This window comes from Pagrus pagrus, assembly GCF_965226575.1.
Source record: "Pagrus pagrus genome assembly, chromosome: 22".
Classification (NCBI taxonomy): Eukaryota; Metazoa; Chordata; class Actinopteri; order Spariformes; family Sparidae; genus Pagrus; species Pagrus pagrus.
Genome location: NC_140204.1, coordinates 22314739 through 22334529, shown reverse-complemented (window position 1 = coordinate 22334529; position 19791 = coordinate 22314739). Strand labels below are relative to the sequence as shown.

General features: G+C 40.7%; 1 protein-coding gene across 1 annotated transcript in view; it reads left to right on the top strand.

The window, feature by feature from the left end:
- Positions 1-19791, top strand: part of adam19a (ADAM metallopeptidase domain 19a) — a 194868-nt gene that overhangs the window by 27839 nt on the left and 147238 nt on the right. Inside the window, exon 2 of the mRNA XM_084345056.1 lies at positions 6972-7051. Within this exon, the coding sequence (XP_084201182.1) occupies positions 6972-7051 (80 nt within the window). The remainder of the gene's footprint in view (positions 1-6971; positions 7052-19791) is intronic.

Sequence of the window (19791 nt, the reverse complement as noted above, 5' to 3'; positions counted from 1 at the left end):
ATGAAAATCAAAAATCCAGTATCTCAAAATATTAGAATATTACATAAGACCAATAAAAAATATATATATAATACAGAAATGTAAAAAGTATGTTCATTTATGCACTCAATACTTGGTTGGGGCTCCTTTTGCACAAATACTGCATCAATGTGGCGTGGCACGGTGGCGATCAGCCTGTGGCACTGCTGAGGTATTGTGGAAGCCTAGGTTGCTTCGATAGAGGCCTTCAGCTCGTCTGTATTGTTGGGTCTGGTGTCTCTCATCTTACTCTTGACAATACCTCATAGATTCTCTATGAGGTTCAGGTCAGGTGAGTTGGCTGGCCAATCAAGCACAGTTATACCATGGTCAGCAAACCAGTTACTAGTCCTGCTAGAAAAGAATATCAGCATCTCCATACAGTATGGATTCATGAGACCACATGATCATGTGATCCAGCTGCCATGCCAGCTAAACAGAGAGGCAACTGTCTGGAAAATGAAAATGAAAATGAAAGGTGGAAAAATTGAATTTTGTTGTATCTACATTTCACTGAAGATATAAAACTTTTAAAAGCCACTGAAAGCATCTTGAGTCTGTTGAACATTGCTGTATCTTTCTAGGTGAGAAAACATGTTGAGTCATTCCCCTTACCCTCATGTCCACACACCCTGCTCTGTGCTCTTATTGTGGGTCAGCATGGTCGCTTATTGATGTGTGGATGCAAAAGAAATACAAATGGGCACAGCACGCCACACCATAGACACTGTGTGTGCTGCCATGCCAGAGGGGAAAAAACGATTGAGGAAACAGGATCTACATCTGAAGCAACCACGTACTCCATTCCATTCTGCTCAACTCATTATTTTGCTCGCCCCTTTACTGAAATCCTCAAATGTCACAGAAATGTTTCCCCCTCCCTCTCTGGTGCAGTTCCAGACAAAGAGCTGCTGACATTTTATGGATTCCCTTCAGTGTTATCAGCGATTAATGGTGACCTTTCCTTGGAGGGTAAAGCATTTGATCTTCCCCAACCTGAAGAAACTAGGCTATCGGCATTTCATTTCAAAAGTAAAATTCACGTTGGGTTGCTTTTTTTGATATCGAGCACCCACCAGAGCAGATTCCATGGCTTACTTCATTCCCTTTGTGGAGGTGTTATTTAGCTATGCAGATTGCATAATACACAAAGCACACTTGACAATGAGAGAGCTTAATGGATTACTGTACAAACAGAGAGAGAGACGAGTGCCTTTCAGGACCCTGTGGGAATTCAGTGCTTTTTAGGAGCATATGTGACAGGAACATGGCAGAGGCCTGTGGTGACTAGTGTGGCGCCCTCGCTGGGCGCTATTGTTGAAGCCGTGTGATGGACATTCTTAGTGGGCTCTTAGCCCTGTCAGAAGCTATCTTAAAGGGTAAATGGCTAAGAGAGCAGTCTTGCTCAGTTGGGAGTTTGGGTGTATGTTCCAAGCTTTGGCACCATTGAGGCTCGGGAACACTTAGTGCAGACATATCCTACCAGTAGCCTCAATCAATAAGCACAAAGCAGCATGAAGGCTGCATAAGCACAAAATACCCAATGTTCATAGCAGTAATGGCAGAAACGTTTGTAATGCCTGAATCAAGTGTTGAATCTGCCCGGACTCCTTTTGAACCCCCTGCCAAGTGTTTTTAATCTGAGCTGTTGACTGTTTTACATTAAAGAAATAGAATTGAATAGAAATGTGCTCAGCTGATACTAAGTATTGATTTAAACTCTGTTGTGTTTTGTCCACCTGATCTCCTTCACCACAGTGTGAGCCTTCTGCTGCATATCCAAGTGCAACTAAGTGTTTGAATGTGAAAAATTATTTGGGCTCCTTCAGTATTTGGATCAAGCTTGTGAAAGATAAAGTCCGTCAGATTTTCTAGCTACAGCTATTATTTCAATGTGTTAGATATGACTAATGAACATTTAAGTAAATGCAAGTTTCATTTCGATGTTGGTATCAGCAGAGACCCACTATTAAAGGATCAGGGCCTTAAAGCTTGATTTGAGACTCTTCTGGTGGTAAATGACCTAATATTTAATAGACTAACACTCAAAGAATTAGAGCTGCAATGATTGGTAGATTAATTGATTTATTGTTTAAGTAATTTCTCCAGCAAAAAATATCAAACATTTGCTTCTTCAATGTGAGGATTTAATGCTTTTCTTTGTCGTTCACGACAGTAAATGAAGAGTCTTTAGATTTTTGATTGTCAGTTCAACAGAAGAAGTCATTTGAAGACGTCACTTTGGGCTCTGGAAAGTTGTGATTACAGTTGTTATGTGATGCTGTGCTAAATGACCACCAAAATGATTTAATCATGATTTAATCAAAAGAGTAAGATATTACATGATAAAAAGTAGGGATGTGGCATCGGGCAACAAAGGCTTTAATATGAAATATCTGCATCGGCCAAAAATGGAACATTTCTGCCAATATGAAAATTAATTATCTGCAATTGACGGGAACTTTTGACGAAGTAGTTTTCTTATTTTGCCCAGTGAATGTGTACTTTTTGAAAAGCCTGTATGTCTGCATCTACCAGTGGGCCATCACGATAAGAGTGGGCTTGATAATATAATAGATGTTCTCTTCATTCAGGGGGAAAATTATCTATATCTGCAATGATGATGTTGAAGGTTTTGTAATATTCTAAAAACCAAAAAAAGCTTTTTATTAAATTAAATTAATTAAATAGAATTAGTCTGACACTGTTGGCTTATAAATAACCAGAGTCAGCAGTAACCAGATCTCTGAAAAAAGGCCTGTCTGGTCCTCTGCGCCAAAATGTCTCTCTGTGGTTTGGAGACAAAAATTCCACGTTTCACAGTAGTAATCATCCTCCTCTGATCAACACATTCTTTGCTCACACGGAGTAATGTAGCTTTGGATACCCTTTGGATCACCTCCTCCATCATGTTCTTGATCCCCAGTATCTCTGTGGTTCCCGACAGCACGAGCTACAGAGTTAATCCCACCATTAGTGTCATGCAGAGTGAAGATCATTTTCATGTTTCCGTGTCTGCCTCCTCATTAGCTGCTTTAGACATGTTGAAAGGTTCCTCTGTGGGAGCCAAAAGTCGGGGATGGGAGAAGACATTGTTCCAGAGAGAAATAATGAAGACAGATGATACACATGCTACTACCACTATCCTCAGGCTGACGGGTTAATAACCATGTTGGTAGTCCCTAGCTGATTATTGATTCTCTTCATTGTCTTTGGGAAAGTAGTTTGGTCTTCTCATTTCCCAGGCGTCCTTGTTGGCTCCTGGTTTAAAAACCTTCTCTGCTATTCATTTGGTAAACATGGAAAGGGAGATCATTACCATCCCTTCTCTTGCTGTCCTCCTCTGTGCTTGCAGTTTGAGTCAAATGCTTGATAAACCAGAGACTGATGTCTTTATAAGTCCATTCCAGTCTTACATTGTGTTTTGCTCTGTCTTGCACATATCTGCTAAATGTTCCCCGGAGTTTAAATGAAAGTACCATAAACCCCCTGTCTGCTCTGTTCATTGCCTTTCAGTTAAAATGAAACCGAGATGTTTCAGTGTGATCTGTGATAGAATGTATAGCCAGCCCGGGCCGACGTGTATAAATCACTCTCTTTTAAATTCAACGTCCTGGGAAGTGTTTTTGTCAATTTGAAGTGAGCTCATGATTCATCTGAGCTAATCTAGTCATCCTGTTGAGATCCTTGCTCAGTGAAAATGGGAGTCATTATTTCTCAAAACTTCACTGGTGCATCGACTCAAATCAGACAAATGCAGAAACACAACCTGAGTTTCCCAATGATGGTGGTGTATTTATTTGCAGTTTTTAATGAGCTTTTATGAAGATAGATTGTCGATGATTTGACTTGAATTATACGCTTTTCTGCACTCGCAGCACCTGAGCTGTACACTGACTCTACCAGCAGTAGAATATAATAGTGTGAACACAAAGAACATGGATGCACATGAGAGGAACTCATATTTCAAGCAGTCATCAGACCATAGAACACCAGATTTACAAAATTAATAGCAGAGTTGCAGTTATTTTAATTGTAAAATTATGTTAAAACTTTTTTTTTAATGAATTGTTAAATCAATGGATTGTGAAAATACAGTGAAAAATACTCATTTAAACTGACAATGCCCAAGGTGATGCCTTCAAATGTTTTTTTTTGTTTTGACCAACCTCCCAAAATATTCAGTTTATAATAATGTATGACAAATACAAACAGCAAATTGTCTCATTTGAGAAGCTGGAACAGGAAAATGTTCGGCATTCAATTTTTCTTAGAACGGGAAAAAAATGATCGATTCGTAAAAACAGTTGTCAATTTTACATTTGAGTGATGAACTAATTGATAGATTAATTGTTTCAGATTGCCAGGTTTAAATTTTTTAAAGTTTTTGGCATACTGTAATGAACAAACAGGGGTTTAGTGCAGTCTTGGTAACACTTCAGTTGAAGGGTTGTGCGGAAGACTGAAACAGGTCACTGTCTTGACCATGACATGACACCTGTCAGGAACATGAAGCAGGATGTTTATTGTTGACTGTTTTCATTCAGTGTCATTCAGTAAATTATGTCACTTTTAAGGCAAAGTTGACATTGTCTCAATTGAAGTATGATTGTATTTTGTCCCCACAACATCTCTCTGTTGGCTTTTGTTTTAAACAGGTGCCGTCTTTGGAAACAGAAATAACACAGCAGCCAAACCAGAATGGCCCTCCACCGAGGCCCAAAAGTCCAGTTTAATTCAATCAAACGTAATCCAAAATCAAACTTGATAGCCCTGTATCACTCTAAATTTTAAACCACCCATCACTGCTTAACCATGATTTAAGCTCACTGGATTTGTAACGATAAACCACTAGGATAACAAAACACGAGCTAAAAGCTATATCTATGTCACCTTTGTTTTATTGTAGCAACAAGCCCCATTCACACTGCCCTTTGAGTGTGGGAATCATGCATCGATACACTGCATCGTCCTTTGTGTGAAAGTTACAAATGCAGAGAGTGGGAACAGTTTTGCTGTGGCTATGATCCACTACCAGAGGTAGTATCAGAGCCGCAGCAGAGGCGATGCAGCGTCTGTGTGAATGGAAAAGCTGGAGGCGCGAATCAGGTGTGTCGGTCTGATGGTGTTCACAGTCTGACAGCTAAACAGGTCCTTCGCTCATCAAATAAAAGACAAATGTCCCACACTTCAACCCACAAAGCAACATTACAGGACCAAACAACAGTAATGTTGCAACTGGTAGTGTCTTTGGCAACTCATATGAGGAAAAATAAATGTCAAGAATAAAGTCACCGTGTCAGCCTTCCTGACCAAGACTTCAGTGAACTTTCCTACAGAAAACAGCATCCCTCTCAGATAGGGTCCGCTGTTTATTGGTGGTGATTATGTCATGCCATTAAGAGCAAAAACTTAAAAACGTTGTTTGTCTTTGTTATCCACAATGCATGATGGGTCAGGATCTCAACCACAACACATTATAACAGCATCCATATGCTTATAAACAGTTTGCTGAGACAGTTTTAGATTTACAGGTGAAAACATGTTAAAAAAAAACACACAGATCTCAACATTATGATGTGTACTGTCACACCTCTTTTGGCTCCACAACACCGGCATGAATCAGGCATTATTCCCTGGGACAAAAACAGATGTGTTTGAACATCTAACAATGTTAAAAAAAGAGAGAAAACATTCCATGATCCGTCCCTTTATCCGGGTCTGTGCCGAGCATTAATGTGGGTTATTATGGGCCGAGACTCATCCTCCATCCAAGTTCCATGGAAATCTGTTCTGTAGTTTTTGTGTAATCCTGCTGACAAACCAACCAACCAACAAACAGACACGTGTGAAAACATAACCTCCTGATAAAACAGTGTAAAATAATCATTTAAAAAAATTGAATCGGAGGCGTATGACCTTCAGCAGCGACTTTTTTAGCAAGTTTTGCAGATTTAATATAGGGAATTTACCACCGGCAGTCGTCTGTATTTATGTCATTTTCTTACCGTACTGCTGCTGTTCACTGAAAAACCTTTGTTTTAAACCAGGGTTATAGTGAAATCAGTTAACCGCTTTATCCTTAGTGTTAAGTTCCGATTATGACAGTGTGATGCACAGCCCCTCAAACAAAGTGTCACAGCAGTATCTGCATCTATACACTTAATATATAGAAGAGGAAATTAGGCTTGTACATGTGTGCCAACTTACACAATGACTTTGAAAAGGACAGCTGCATAAATCTGAAGAAAAGACACATATTTGCATATTTTGTCTGAGCTATGAATCTACAAATGATTGTATGTGTCTGGCTGCAGGTGCTCAAGGTTTCCCACCTGACATTGGTTAACATTTTTTCTATTTATATATTAGCACATGGATGTGTCTGACTGTCTCTACCTTTCCTCTGATTAATTACGAAAGTGAACAGATGACGTGATTGTTCAGTCAGTCGCTGACTCGTCTCATCACTCTAGTTACTAGATTATGGTCCAAACAGCCTCCTCACTGTAACATGTGGCCTTTGCTGTGTGATGTTACCTCACAGTTCATTTCCCCCTGAAGCTGATATTATAAAAATCAGGAAAGTAATTTCTTCTAATGTAAGTGGAGGTGCTTTGTATACAGGCAAGGTTGGGTGCCTTCACTATTAAATGCTGTTGGTTCTCCTGGAGTTTTAATGCAATCAGCCGCCATGTTTACCAGTATTTTCACATCGAAACTGATTGGTTTTAATAGGGGTACGGGTCAGAGTGCACTTTTATTGTAGCACTGTTTGCTTTTCCCAGTGACACTGCACTGTGCAATAAATTGACCCCGATGATTTCACTGCTCTTTCTCACCTCTTACCTGTAAGTGTTCGCCTTCTGCAATGACCGCCTCACATGTAATATTACAGTGTTCGTACGCAGCCCTACATCCAGTCAATCTCCCTCCTGCTCTGTGTCCTTCAGGGCTGCCAGGAGGAAGGACAGTGACGGCGCAGTGGCTTTCTCAAGGCCGAACCAAGAGGGAGGCAGGGACGTCGACACAGGTCAGATATCTCATCAAACTTTCTCTGAACTTCATGTCAAAGCCACCTACACATCAAAAGCAACTACTGCAACTGCATTTTGGCATTGGTTTAACTTTTTATGATTAGATCGATATATCTGGCTAGTAACGAGTAAAAGTCCAAGAGTTTGTATTATTTATTACGTATAACAGTGTTGTACAAAGCCAGCAACACACAGCCATTTTTAATTTTAGAGCGGATCCTATTTAGTGGGACCTAAAATGTAAAGCTGTGGAAAGGCCATGGGGGCTTTAAAACCACAAGAGTTTATCCATACTCTAAAATGTGTCGAAACATGCGTACATAATGACACAAATTTGTAATTACACCATATCTCTGGACTTGTGTGGCCTCAGTGGCTTACATTAATCATCACAGACGACCTCAACTGCAAGGTGCTTCTGTTTTGCTTTTATGGATGAACGAAGGACGTTTGTTCTTGTGGATCTCTGCTTGTATCCTGAGGGGACGCTTGACTGTGTGGTGTGATTATTGATATGGAGGCTTTTTTACTGCACACAGAGCGCCTCATCATCCACATACAGCTGCAGATACGCACACATATACTGTGCTACACACACAGATACACACACACACACATGCAGGTGGGAGGACAAGCACATTAAAGACTATGTGCCCTTTAGAAAAATGATGAGGAGGGAAGGAGTTAGTCAAAAAGAACAGATAGTTTTAACGTAGCACAGCATATTCCAAAAAGATTAACAGCAGAACATTTACAAGAGGGCTGAGTTGTAAAACTGGAAATGGTCGAGTTAGAATGACTTGTAGATGCTTCAGCATAAATGTAGTACAATCCTGAGAGTGATGTTACATCATGGGGACCCTGATAGCGAACACACAGCAGCTCACAGATTGGATGAATGTTGCCAATGAAAGCTGTTGGAAACAGAAGCAGCACTGATGGAATCAGAAATAGAGATTGCATGCTACAAACAGGAACATACAAGCAACACGTATGTGTGTTCAATACATACATTTTTTTTTAATTGGTCGACCTGACCCAACATTGTGATGTGCAATAAATACTTATATATAATGCAGTGCACAATTATCAGTTGTTCAAGACAATGTTCAGACCTGGAGAAATCCACAATTTTACTCAAGGCAACGGTGCATTTCATTTGGTCACCTGTTGCTATAGCTTCTGGGGTAGGGTTAGTCAGCGACCAAGACTACGCTTATTGTGAATAAAACCTTAAAACATTTGCCCTGAGTCACGTCAGATAGATTTTCATTAGGAATGGTGTTTTTTTGATAGCATGTTCACCACCAGTGAGGCGTTAATCACAATATTACAGAACATGAACACCCACCAATGGAGGTCAGCTCCACTGATCACTGCTGCAGTCAGGTTGATAAACAGGAGTGAGGATAAATCCACTTTTTAATCCAAAAAGTTTCAAAGTAACTTGTGTTGGTAAACAGCTTCAGATCAGAGCAGACTCTGATGTGACTGGCTGTTTATTCCTCCAGAAGGTCTGGATCTGCACCTGACTCCCTCCTTCACAGATTGCTGGCTCTGAGCAGCTGAGCAGCGACTCTGCTGTCCCGCTCCACTCGGCCCTCCCCACACAGCTCAGCTGCCACTGAGGGACCCCTAGTGGCAGAAATTACATATTGTCCATTTAAACGTCAAGATGCATACACAGATGTAGCTGCAATAAGCTGATTTTGGCTGATGTGTGAGTCTGTCCAATTTTTCTACTGGGCTTTACTCACTGGCTTAACTTGTTACTTTCTTACAGTATTTAAAAATTCCAACAGCCTAAAACATATTAGCTGGTCAGTGAGTGCTGCTTAAAAGGATTTGCGACATTAAGATTGCTGGTTTGAATTAACACACTAGTTGGAAAACATGACTAGTGAAAGGAAACCAGTTACACTCCACTCTCCTTCAAGCTACTGATCAGACACCTCTCTGAAAAGCAAGCTTCTCCTTCCTAATTCTTGAATAATCTCAGAAGCATTTGTTGCAGATATGCAGATGAGTAGCTGTGGTGGGGCAGCTCATGTCCAGGGCTGAGGGACTGACAACTTGTTTTGTCATTGAAATCTGTTATTGTTGACATGGAATTGGCTGGACTGGTCCAGCTAAGCATGGAAACATGGCTCACTGCCTTGCTGTACAGATGCCCGTGCTTGGTCTGCTGGTCACCTTGGCAGGAGAGGAAAGGATGTGGTGGGTTTGGGGGGGGTGAGAGGAAAAGAGAGACTGTAGCCAACGCTTGAGGCACGACACGGTCAGAGTGGCCATCAGTCTTATCGAGGGCCTCTAGCAACAAGAAAACATGAAGCAAAACGCACTTCAGACAGAAACACCTGGCTTTCATCCCATATGGATTAATGACTCAAAGAATGATATTGCTGACAAAATAGTTGCTTGGAATACATTCAGAGATAGATGTGTAATTAACAGATGAATGAATACATTTTTACCACAGAAAATCAAGGTCAGAGTGAAATCAGTCACTATCAAACGTAGTCTCTACCCACCTACTCATTATATCCACAATACTGATGATTGTTGATCAAAAATCTCTTTGTGGTAATAATGAGTACCAATAGTCACCCATACAATTTTATCACAATATTGATATCAAGGTATTTGGTCAGAAAAATTGTGATACTGTATTTGATTTTGTGGCCCAGTCCTAACATTTATGAAGTGCTGTAGATATCAAGATATATGGTATATCATGCATCGCAATATAGCCTAAAAGTATCGAGTCTGGCTGGGGATCTTTGTTGCATCTCTTTCAGCCTTGTTTCCTGTCAGCTCACAACCCTAGATGAACAAAATGGCGACTAAATCAGTAAATAAAAGGACTATATTTAGATTTATATCAGGAGATATCTGATCAGAGAATAAGTATACAAGGTTACATTCAATGCCATCTTTGGGTATCTGACAGTATTCAACACTTACATATTTTGGATGGTACAAAATAAGTAGGTATCCCTCACTAATAAAAACAAAGAGCAGAACTGTATAACCAGCCCCAATTTGTTAGGTTCTCATACTGTAGCCACACCCAATACAACCGGACAAAACAGCACTGCAATAAATCCTACCTATCTGGGGCTGTTAATGCATCTCTATAGTCATTTTTGAAGCACTGATGTACCAGTGTGTCTAACCTGGCTCTTCGTCAAACAACAGCCTGAAAGCCATCCATATTCACTTTACAAAGATATTCTCAAATCCTCACGTTTGAGAAGGATGGATCAGCTAATCTGAATTTATTATCAAATTATTCACAGATTGATTTTCTATTGATTAAGGGGATAATAAACTTTATTGTAAACCATTGCACGTGCCTTTGAGATGCAGCTTTCAGGATCAGCTATGGTCAACTGTGCCAACTCTGTAGTTGCATGCACATGCAGTTTTACAGTACAATGGAGGGTTATAAAAGACTGTTTGTGTATGTTCTCTTCTGGTTTATCTTCTACGTTAGGGCTTAAGATAATTAGGTTAAAGAGGGAATTTGTGTGAGACCTGTCTGGTTGTCTGACAGCTCATGTTCCTTTCTTATGAGACTCTGCTTTAACTGTGTGAGGCAGATTCTCTGGGTCCCCGGAACCCATCAAGGAAGTGAGCTGAAGTGAAACTAATAAATTAAGATCCAGTTTCTATAAAACTACTTTGGCTTTTCCGGCCACTCTAAGTGTTAATGAATCTTTGGTTGTAACGCAGTATTAGGCGATGCAAGTTTTTCTTTGTTTTTATTTTTCTTTTTTTTCCAATTTAACTTGATTTTGTAAGTGCTGGCCTGACAAATGAAGGAAAGTGAAATGACTGAAGCTTTGGGTTGAAGCTCAAACCTGAAAGTGTTTCATAGCGACTCGTCGGGCTTTTGTCAATTCTTCCTCGTCTTGCTGTTGATGATTCGCTGACAGACTGAGGCCAGCTCCCCTGACAGGCACCATGTAATTGACGCTGATCACTGGAGGCGTCTGAATGCCTCTTGTGCATGTTAATGCTTCCAATAATGAGAAAGTGGAGCCCTGCTGAGAAACATAACCACGCAGAATGATTCAGACCTACGCATTCATCTCAATAACAGAGTTCTGGCGCTAGCTGGCACGCTAAAGAGTGGATATTGGTGCTTGACTGGCCGCTGTCATCATTATGGTAAATGAAGAAGGTTAGCATCAGGACAGAAGAGATCAGTGGGATTAGAAAGCAAGGTTGAGGATTAAAGAAGGCTGGTGACACAAGACTTACCCTTCACATGATGAGCGCGTTTGCGTAATGTCTTGCCTTCTTCTATCTGGTTAAATTGCCATCACTTTATTTAAGCATTTCTTGAGAGTTTGCTTCCTTTTGTGGCTTGATTAGGCGGCCCTTAAGTGTGGCTCATAACACAGGCGTACACACTTCTGAAAGAATATGGTCCCAGATCAACTCCGAATGTGGTCAGAGTGATCAGATCTCCGAACATCCTCAATGTGTTTTAAGTGGGTTCACACCTGTACTCAGAGCTGTCCACCTGTGATTGGAATGCTCAGGTCTGAGCGGGGCCATTGTCATGGAGGTCTGCATGGTGTACATTTTGTCATCCCATGTCCACCTACACATCTCTACTTTTAGTCCACATGGAGCCCAAAATTTATGACCACACTGCACATGTGAACACATAGACACAAAACAGGATTCTGCTATCCTCGTCTTTGTCCCTTTTGGACTATATCCAGTCTGTTGCTGTCATTGCTCAAGGACACTGACACATACGGCTGAATGGGGGAATGAACCCCACCCCTCCAGTTGGGATTTATTTTATTAATTGCATGTCCAGAAAGAAAATCATCAGAAAGGTGTGACAGAGTCATTAAGTGGACATCTGGTAGGGTGGCATTCACCTTCTCTTATACTTTCACCTTCTTTCATTTTTTTTAACACACAGAAGCTGCAGCCCAGCGTCAGAGACTTCATCTATCACCATTTGTTGTTGTAGCTTTATACTCTGTCTTATGTCCTTCAATTATTTGTCAGGGGAGTTCAAAGACTCGCTGTGGCCTCTGTCCTCCTCCTCCTCCTCCTCCTCCTCCTTGTTTTTTCTTTTTTATCGCCCAGTCCTCTCACAGCTCTGTGGCACCTACCCCACATCTACTTTCTGTCTCCCTAGTGATTAGATTATCTCTCACCTCGCGAGCGCGCTGGAGATGGCAGTGACATTCACCCGGGCAAGATTAGGGAGTGTACACATGGATCCATGCCTGGTGCTGACGCTGTGTGGAGGGGGCTGTCTACAGTAGCCTTTATTCAGAGGAGCTTTTGCATGCACATCACAGTCACGGCAATGACACCCACTTGCCCATTGAAACCCAGCATTTTACCTTCTGAGAAAGAAATTGTTTCCTTTTAAATCAATCAAAGTTAAATGCTTCCATTAGACAACTGTGTTAGTATTGATCAGTTCATGGTTGTAATATGTCACCAATCAATTAGCATTATTTTTCATTGTATTTCTCCAGCCTGTACCCAGCCCTATGTTGATAAAACACTGACAAACTGAGACAGCCTCACCGTGCCAGATTTTTCTGTCGATTTTTGATAGATTTTACATAACTGCCTCAAAGAGTTTTTCAACATCTTTTCGGTATAGCATGGCATTTTTACCCTTGAAGCATTTGTAAGGGAAGTTTCAAGGCACTTTGAGCTGTCAAATGAAGCTTGTGTTCAGTCTTTAGAGCGAAGGCGGCCAAGGCCGCTTGAAGAGCAAAGAGTCTATGGAGATGGCAGAGTTACCAGAGTTTTTGTGCATGCATTCATGTTTAATATCTATTTCAGTGAACTTTCACTTGACAATGTGTGCTCTTTCAGTGTCTTTGGATTACTGAACTACATTTATTCCTCCAGGCAATAGAAATACATCTGAATATTTATGTTTTTGGTCACAATGCAACTCGCTTAGAAGCCAAAGTGGAGTTTTGCCTCATGTAGAATAAAATCCAATTTTAGTTGGAAACATTCAAAAATGAATCAAAATTTTCCACAGACTGAAAAGAGAAGCAACAGTTTTGATGTTACATCTACAACAACTATGTACTGCGTTGAAGAGCCGTCTATTGAAGCGAGCCCCGTGCCTGAAAACCTCTTTCTCCCAGCGGTCCAATGCACTCCCATGGTAGCTGCATGGCTAACTGAGTTAACAGTCACTGTGGTGATACGCTGCCTCTATTTGTTGGGAGCATGAATTGAAGTTTGATAAATCCTTACGTACTGCACCTTTATCTTGAGATCTTCTATTCTATTGAGATCTTCATTCTCAATAGGTTGTTGTGAATGAGGCTAATGATTTTTTGCAAATTATCATCCTGTATTTGATTTAATGTATGTCACCTCAGTCATTCCTGCTGAAACATTACTGTATAAAGTTGAAGTTGAAGATGATATGATACGCACTTATTCAGCTGCTTTGTGTGTTATTGACATGGTTATGGTGAAGTAAAAATTGTGGTTTTAGCAAATAAGCTAATTAGCTTATTATTATAATAAGGCCATTTTTGTTGGCATTTGGTTGGGATCAGCAAAGGATCATGTACAATGTGAAGTAATTCTACTGATCCGATTGTTTTGATGACTGAAAATGGACCTCAATGGAGAGGGACACAAGATCATTACTTCAGTCAACACGGGCTACACGATATTAGATATTTTACATGATATATGTTGAAAAAAAAAACAGGACCTTTCATCTGATGACTTGAATAACTCTATAGCGGCTACGCACGTCATGTCACAGTAGGCAGAAGTCACCATGGTTACAACCACTGAGTGGCAGCAAGAAGACGAAGTGCTGCAACTGTAACGTTCAGCTTGAATGTCACTAAAACACAAAAGAACAACATCAAGAATGTGAAAGAGCTTTGCTCATTACCCTCACTTAATATCACATGACGTCAATGTGACCACTGCAGATGTACACACTGTGATGTCGATGCTGAAAGGATGTATTGTGCAGCCTTCCAGTCTGTCCACCCTAACAGGTGTAGGTATCATTTCAGATGGTTTCTTAGATAATCTTGGACAGATGGCTCTTTGTGAATAGTGGTTGCCCATTTCCTCCTATTCCTCCTGTTCTCTGCAGTGGGAAATGCTCAGAGAAACCTATTAGAAACTTGGCAATATCTGTTATAGCTGAGAGATTAGTTCCTTTGCACTGTCAGTGCTTTCCCTGTCTGTCTAACTCAAAGCCTTTGTATTATTGGCCTACACCAAAACTTTTGTGCCTTTAATCAGCAGCTGCTTTGATGAGCTCATACGTAATGCATGGCACAGTGGAGGCAATGGGGGAATGACATGTTCACAATATCTGCAAAATTAAGGAAATTGATGAGTTGCCATTATTTGTTGGGCAAACAAATGTGTGTTTGTAATGAAAGCTAGGTTAGCTTAAGTTACAGAAGTGAACATGACTGGATATGGAACCTCAGTAACATTACCCTACTCTGAGTGCAGGTACTTGAAAGTAGAGGTTGACCGATTTATCTGTTTGGCCGTTAGGACGATAGGACCTTTTACAAAATATAGCTATCGGCTGAACTTGGCTGCGGGGGAGTACGTCACCATTTTACATGCGCAACAGACTTGAATTAATGTCATATTTTTCAATGTAGACTAAGAGAGACTAACATTACAACAGAGATATTTTTTATAAAGTAATTCTCCACTCCATGAAATACCTTCCACACATTAGAAGAGGATTTCCTTGTCTCAGGAGGGCAAACGGTCTACCATGTTACCGCAACCGCTTTGTTGCTTGTCAGCTCCATCCATTCACATCTTTTTAGGAATTCAAACCAAATGTAGCAGTGAGGTAAAAATGCAGTTTGTATGTATTATCAGACATTTAAACTCTGTACAGCAGTTTTAATGCTTTAAGGGAGGTTTTGCCTTGGCCCCTGTGTTAGCATTCCTGCTCCACCAACACACTGCACTCATTGAAATGAATCAGTCGGTGATGTTGGTCTGAGCATGGCTCGTCTTTGCTGTGTAGTATGTAATATAACAGGAATAAACTGGAAATGCAACTGCAACTGTCAATATATCTACAAAGCGGAGTCATTGTCAGTTGATTACTTAGAACTGAAACATCTCTGCATCATGGAGCCTTTTCAGTAATAAAAATAAAATAAAATTGTGTGTTTATCAAAGCATTTTGTGAGGAAAATGATCAAACACATCAGCAGAAGTTAAAGAGACTGTCTCCGAACCGTTCCTTTTCTTACTTGAACAAATGAAAAAAAACAGAGCTGTCTCAGCTGTGGTTTTATGGAAACCACAGTGGTGGTGAGTTCAAATGGTGAGGTACAGAGGTCACAAATATCTCCAGGGTGCTGCTGTAATTCTGGACTGCTCTCCCACAGTTCCTGGCCCTTTGAACTGACCTGACTGCAGCGTTTCCCACAGGTTGAGAATATTTGTGATGGTGGGTGGCGAGGTGAGTTAGAGACACTTTCAAAACTTGTGAAACAAGTTACCTTTAATATTTCTAATAGCTAAACAAATAACTATGTATTCGTCGACATAAATAACTATTAAGAAATAAATAACCATATATCAAAACAAATATTCCATTTTCAAAATAGATTTAAGAAGAAAACAGACTTTAAATAACTATTTAAAAATAACTATTTACATAATTAAATACTTTTTTGCATTTCCAAAATATATTCAAGAGATGTAAGGAGTTTGTAGTGGCTCAGCTGCTGGGGGATCATCTTTCTGTGAGGCCCTCCTCCTGTGATGGACATCTCCTGTCTCGCACGTGTCGCATCCTTTTTTGGCTTTTGTCTTCGTGTTTTTCAAACAAGCTTTTAGCTGAGCATCGTCTCTCTATTGTTTCACTCCAGTCGATCCATTAAAATATTAGGCCAGCTGCTGCCAAGCAGTCTCTTTCTTTTTCACTGTGCTGTTGTCTATGATTTGGCCTTATTAATCCATTAATTCGGCTAGCAAGTTTTTCTTAAAGGAGGAAAAATTTGGGCCTCTCTGCTGAGCCATCATGAGCACGGTTAAGCTAGCAACATTTTAAATAGCTCGCAACAATGTCACGTTATATGACGGAAAAGCAGCTGTTTAAACAGTTAATGTGTTTATTTATTGTTTTAATTTCGATATGACGCTTGTCCCTGTTGATTAAACTCAATTCAGTTTAAACAAATAAACTTAGCTTTACTAAACCAAGATTAATTTTGATGGTGCAACATCCCCTACACACATGAAGCAGCCGGGAAGCCGGCTCGCTGTGTGTAGCGACACAGAAGCGCGGCAATTTACCGTTACGGTCTGAAAGGCACAGGCGAAAGCAAAGACGGCATACAGTATCTGGGATACGGGATTGCTCTGTATTAGCGGCTAATGTTGCTACACAGACACAAACAAACCGTTAGCCTGTGGCTACATCCAGCTGCTGACGTCACCTCCCGGATAACAGGTTGGGCTTTCGGTCCCATATATATAACTATTCAGTGTCACACAGTGGTGGACTAAGTTACATGTTTGCAGCTAACGCTACTTTGCACGTTAGGTCACTCCGAGTCCTCGGTGATCTCATATGATTTTCAAATCAAGCTCTAAATATGACCTGTAATGTTTTCTTACCTGGTTACTAGTAAATGAGCCATGTCAGCATCTGTTTTCAGTCCCAATTCAAGTTGAAGCTGCCTCCAGGAGCCGAACGCGTATCCGATGTGTATTCGGGTGCCAGCCCGGCTTTGGTCGTAATTTCGTTTCGATGCCGCTGATAAAACCTTGGTTTTCTTCTTAGTATGACTTTTTAGTAGACTTTGTGTGGTGGTGGGCCGTTTGCTGGCCGTAGCAGAATCCATTACTACCCAAACACTAGTTTGGGTCCACCGCGCTTGTCTTCTTCCCGTATCCAAGGACGCGCATTCAGCGTCATCTGACGTCACGTCCACAAGACTGCGCGAGAAATTCGGACATCGAATTGCCATTCATTATGGAGCACACAGCCTGTTCAAGGCAATGGAGAGATACATGGGTGGGCTCATTCTTTTTGGTTTTGAACGCTTCATCACCCATTAGCATTAAAAAACTTAAAATGCATGTTTATTTTTTCACAAATCCTGCCCCAAGTTCCTTTAAACCTAGTTTTGCTAAACTCTGATTAGTACTAATGTTAGAATAAATGAATCCTTGTTGGTGCAACCCAGCCTGAAACTCTGCTTTTTTGGTCCAGAGCTGTTCTTCTCAGCCTTTTGTCAAATGCTCATTTGCACAGTTGGCATTCACTGTTGGAATATTGAATTCCTCTCTTTGCAAGAAGCCCAAACATTTCTAACACCTCTCTGTTTAGATAGACTTCAGGGACAGGTCCATTTCTTGAGATTTTGAAGCACTCAGTTGCTCTTCTTCAGCTTGTTTCCCACCTCAGTTTTGACCTGACAGTGAAGCAAACTTGCATAACCCTTGAATGCAACGACATTCTGAAATATTTTGAAACAGCACAAGAGAGAAAATTACAGAACATTTAAACACTGTGCTCTCTTGCATGGTTGTAAATCACTTTAATGTTCATTGCTGAGAGGTGTCGCTCACAGTTCATGCTGGAGACAGGGATGACCTGGGCCAAAGCAGCCAGAAGACTCAGCAGGGTAGATGTCCGCCCACTCGTTGAATTCACCGGCCAGCTGTTGTATGGCCTCTGCTTTCCTGCTTTACAGAGAATTCACACCCCTGCAAATTCATTTATTTAAAATCAGAGTTTAAAGATCATTTTTGCAACAAATACAGAAAACACAAAACATCATCAAATGTTCTTTAAAAAAATTGTTATTATTGTTATTATTTACATTACAGTGAGATCAGTATTATCAATCTACTTCTACATGATTACAGGAGTGGGTCCTTTAAATCCTTTAAAACTTTTGAATTTGAAAAGTTTTTGAAAATAAACATGAATAGACATGGGTCATCAAAAGTGCTTGAATGATATATTTTGCGCAAGAATAGAAAAATCTTCTTTTGATAATTCTTTTTCTTAACACCAGTGAATAGACCAATGATCTACTGTCTGTCTCCTGCAGTTTTCTGACATCACAGCTCTCATTCAAATTATCACTCTTGTAACAGTTGTTAACCTTGATTTGTTTCAAAATATGCTGTGTGGTGACCTTGAATTTGAAGGAATTTGAGAAGTCTTTGAGAAGTGCATGACTTTGATGGTTAAGGAGGCGTGTTAACTCTGGCATAACCCTGAATGCTCCTGACAGCACATGTGGCTCGAATGACATCCACTCTTTGATAACTGTGGCCTCCTCTCCAGAGAGGAATGTCCTGGTGAGGGTCTGCAGGGGAGCAATATTGGCTGCATCATCCGAGGGATGTGGATGATGATCCACCGATGTGCTCTTGTGCTTCGAACCCTCTACTGCGCCTCTCCTCCTAATGCCTGTTAAGATAGGACCCAAGGCCCAGGAGGTGGGGTGCCACCTGCCTCCATGATGCTCCTTAATGCCTGATGTGATTGTGACAATAACCTGAATGTTAAACACAGAAACAAAAAGCAAAACAAAAACATCCATATGGAGATCACATGGCAGAATAACCATGAGTCAAAGTGCGTCCGGAACGTCCCTCCTCTTTAATGTGCAAGAAAAAAGTTGTAGCTGCTTCATGGAACGCCCTGGAAAGTCGTGGTAGGTGGGCTAAAACATCTGCTTTAAGATTAACAGCAGCAACAAATCTGGTACTTACTTGGTCCTCTTTGTATCTGATGGGACTCTCTTCGAGGCTTTGATGATCTGCCTCCAACAGATCTGCAGATGGCACAAGCTGTGCACAGCCCCTTGGCTGCTAAACATTTGTTCATGTCTGCCTCCTCTGCTAATGCAGCGAGCATGGCTGGAAGGTTCCTCTGCATGCTTCACAGGGCGAGGTGCTGGGACAGCCACCGGACATCCTTCACTTCCTGGAGGTAGAATACTGTTTAGTACCAAATAAAGAAGACGATCATCTGTACGCTGTAGGGCTCTTGTATACAAAAGCAGTTGAGAGCACACTTTTATTTTCAAGTCCCTGGCTGCTTACATCTGTGCTGCTGTTGGACTGCTGCTGTTGTGACAGTACAAATGGACTTTCTGTAGAGTGATCATTCTCATGTAGCTACTTGACTTCTTTAGATGACTCATTGCATGCAAGTTCAAGTCATTGGAAAGCTGTCATTGACTTTCTTTACAACATCATTCACCTGGCCTTTGTGAAGAAAAAACTCAAGTGTTGCATAACATACAGGAATATTAAAGTCAATACCATTCAGTGCTGCTGTGCCATCAGGCACAAAGCCATAGAGCCTGTTTTGAGCTCCTTTTTCAGGGTGATGTCCTTTTGCAGCAGCGTCCTCGTCAGCTTTACCCTCCTCCAGGGATACCTATTGAGGAGCTACCTCAACAGTTGTAACAATTACATTAGATTGGACTCAACTTTGTTTTCATTGTGCAAAGTATAGGTGAAAAAAATAATTAAAATGCAGTTAATATCTAAATAGAAGTGCAAGAGAATTGTTTTAATACAGATACGTGTTGATTTAAGTTAATACTACAGCAGTATGTGAGTGTCCTGGTATCTGAAATAAAGTGCTGCTTATTGGCACATAATTACAAAGTATTGGAATATGATCTTTCAACAGCTCCCACATTCATACCTGACATACTGTATATACAGTAAGTCA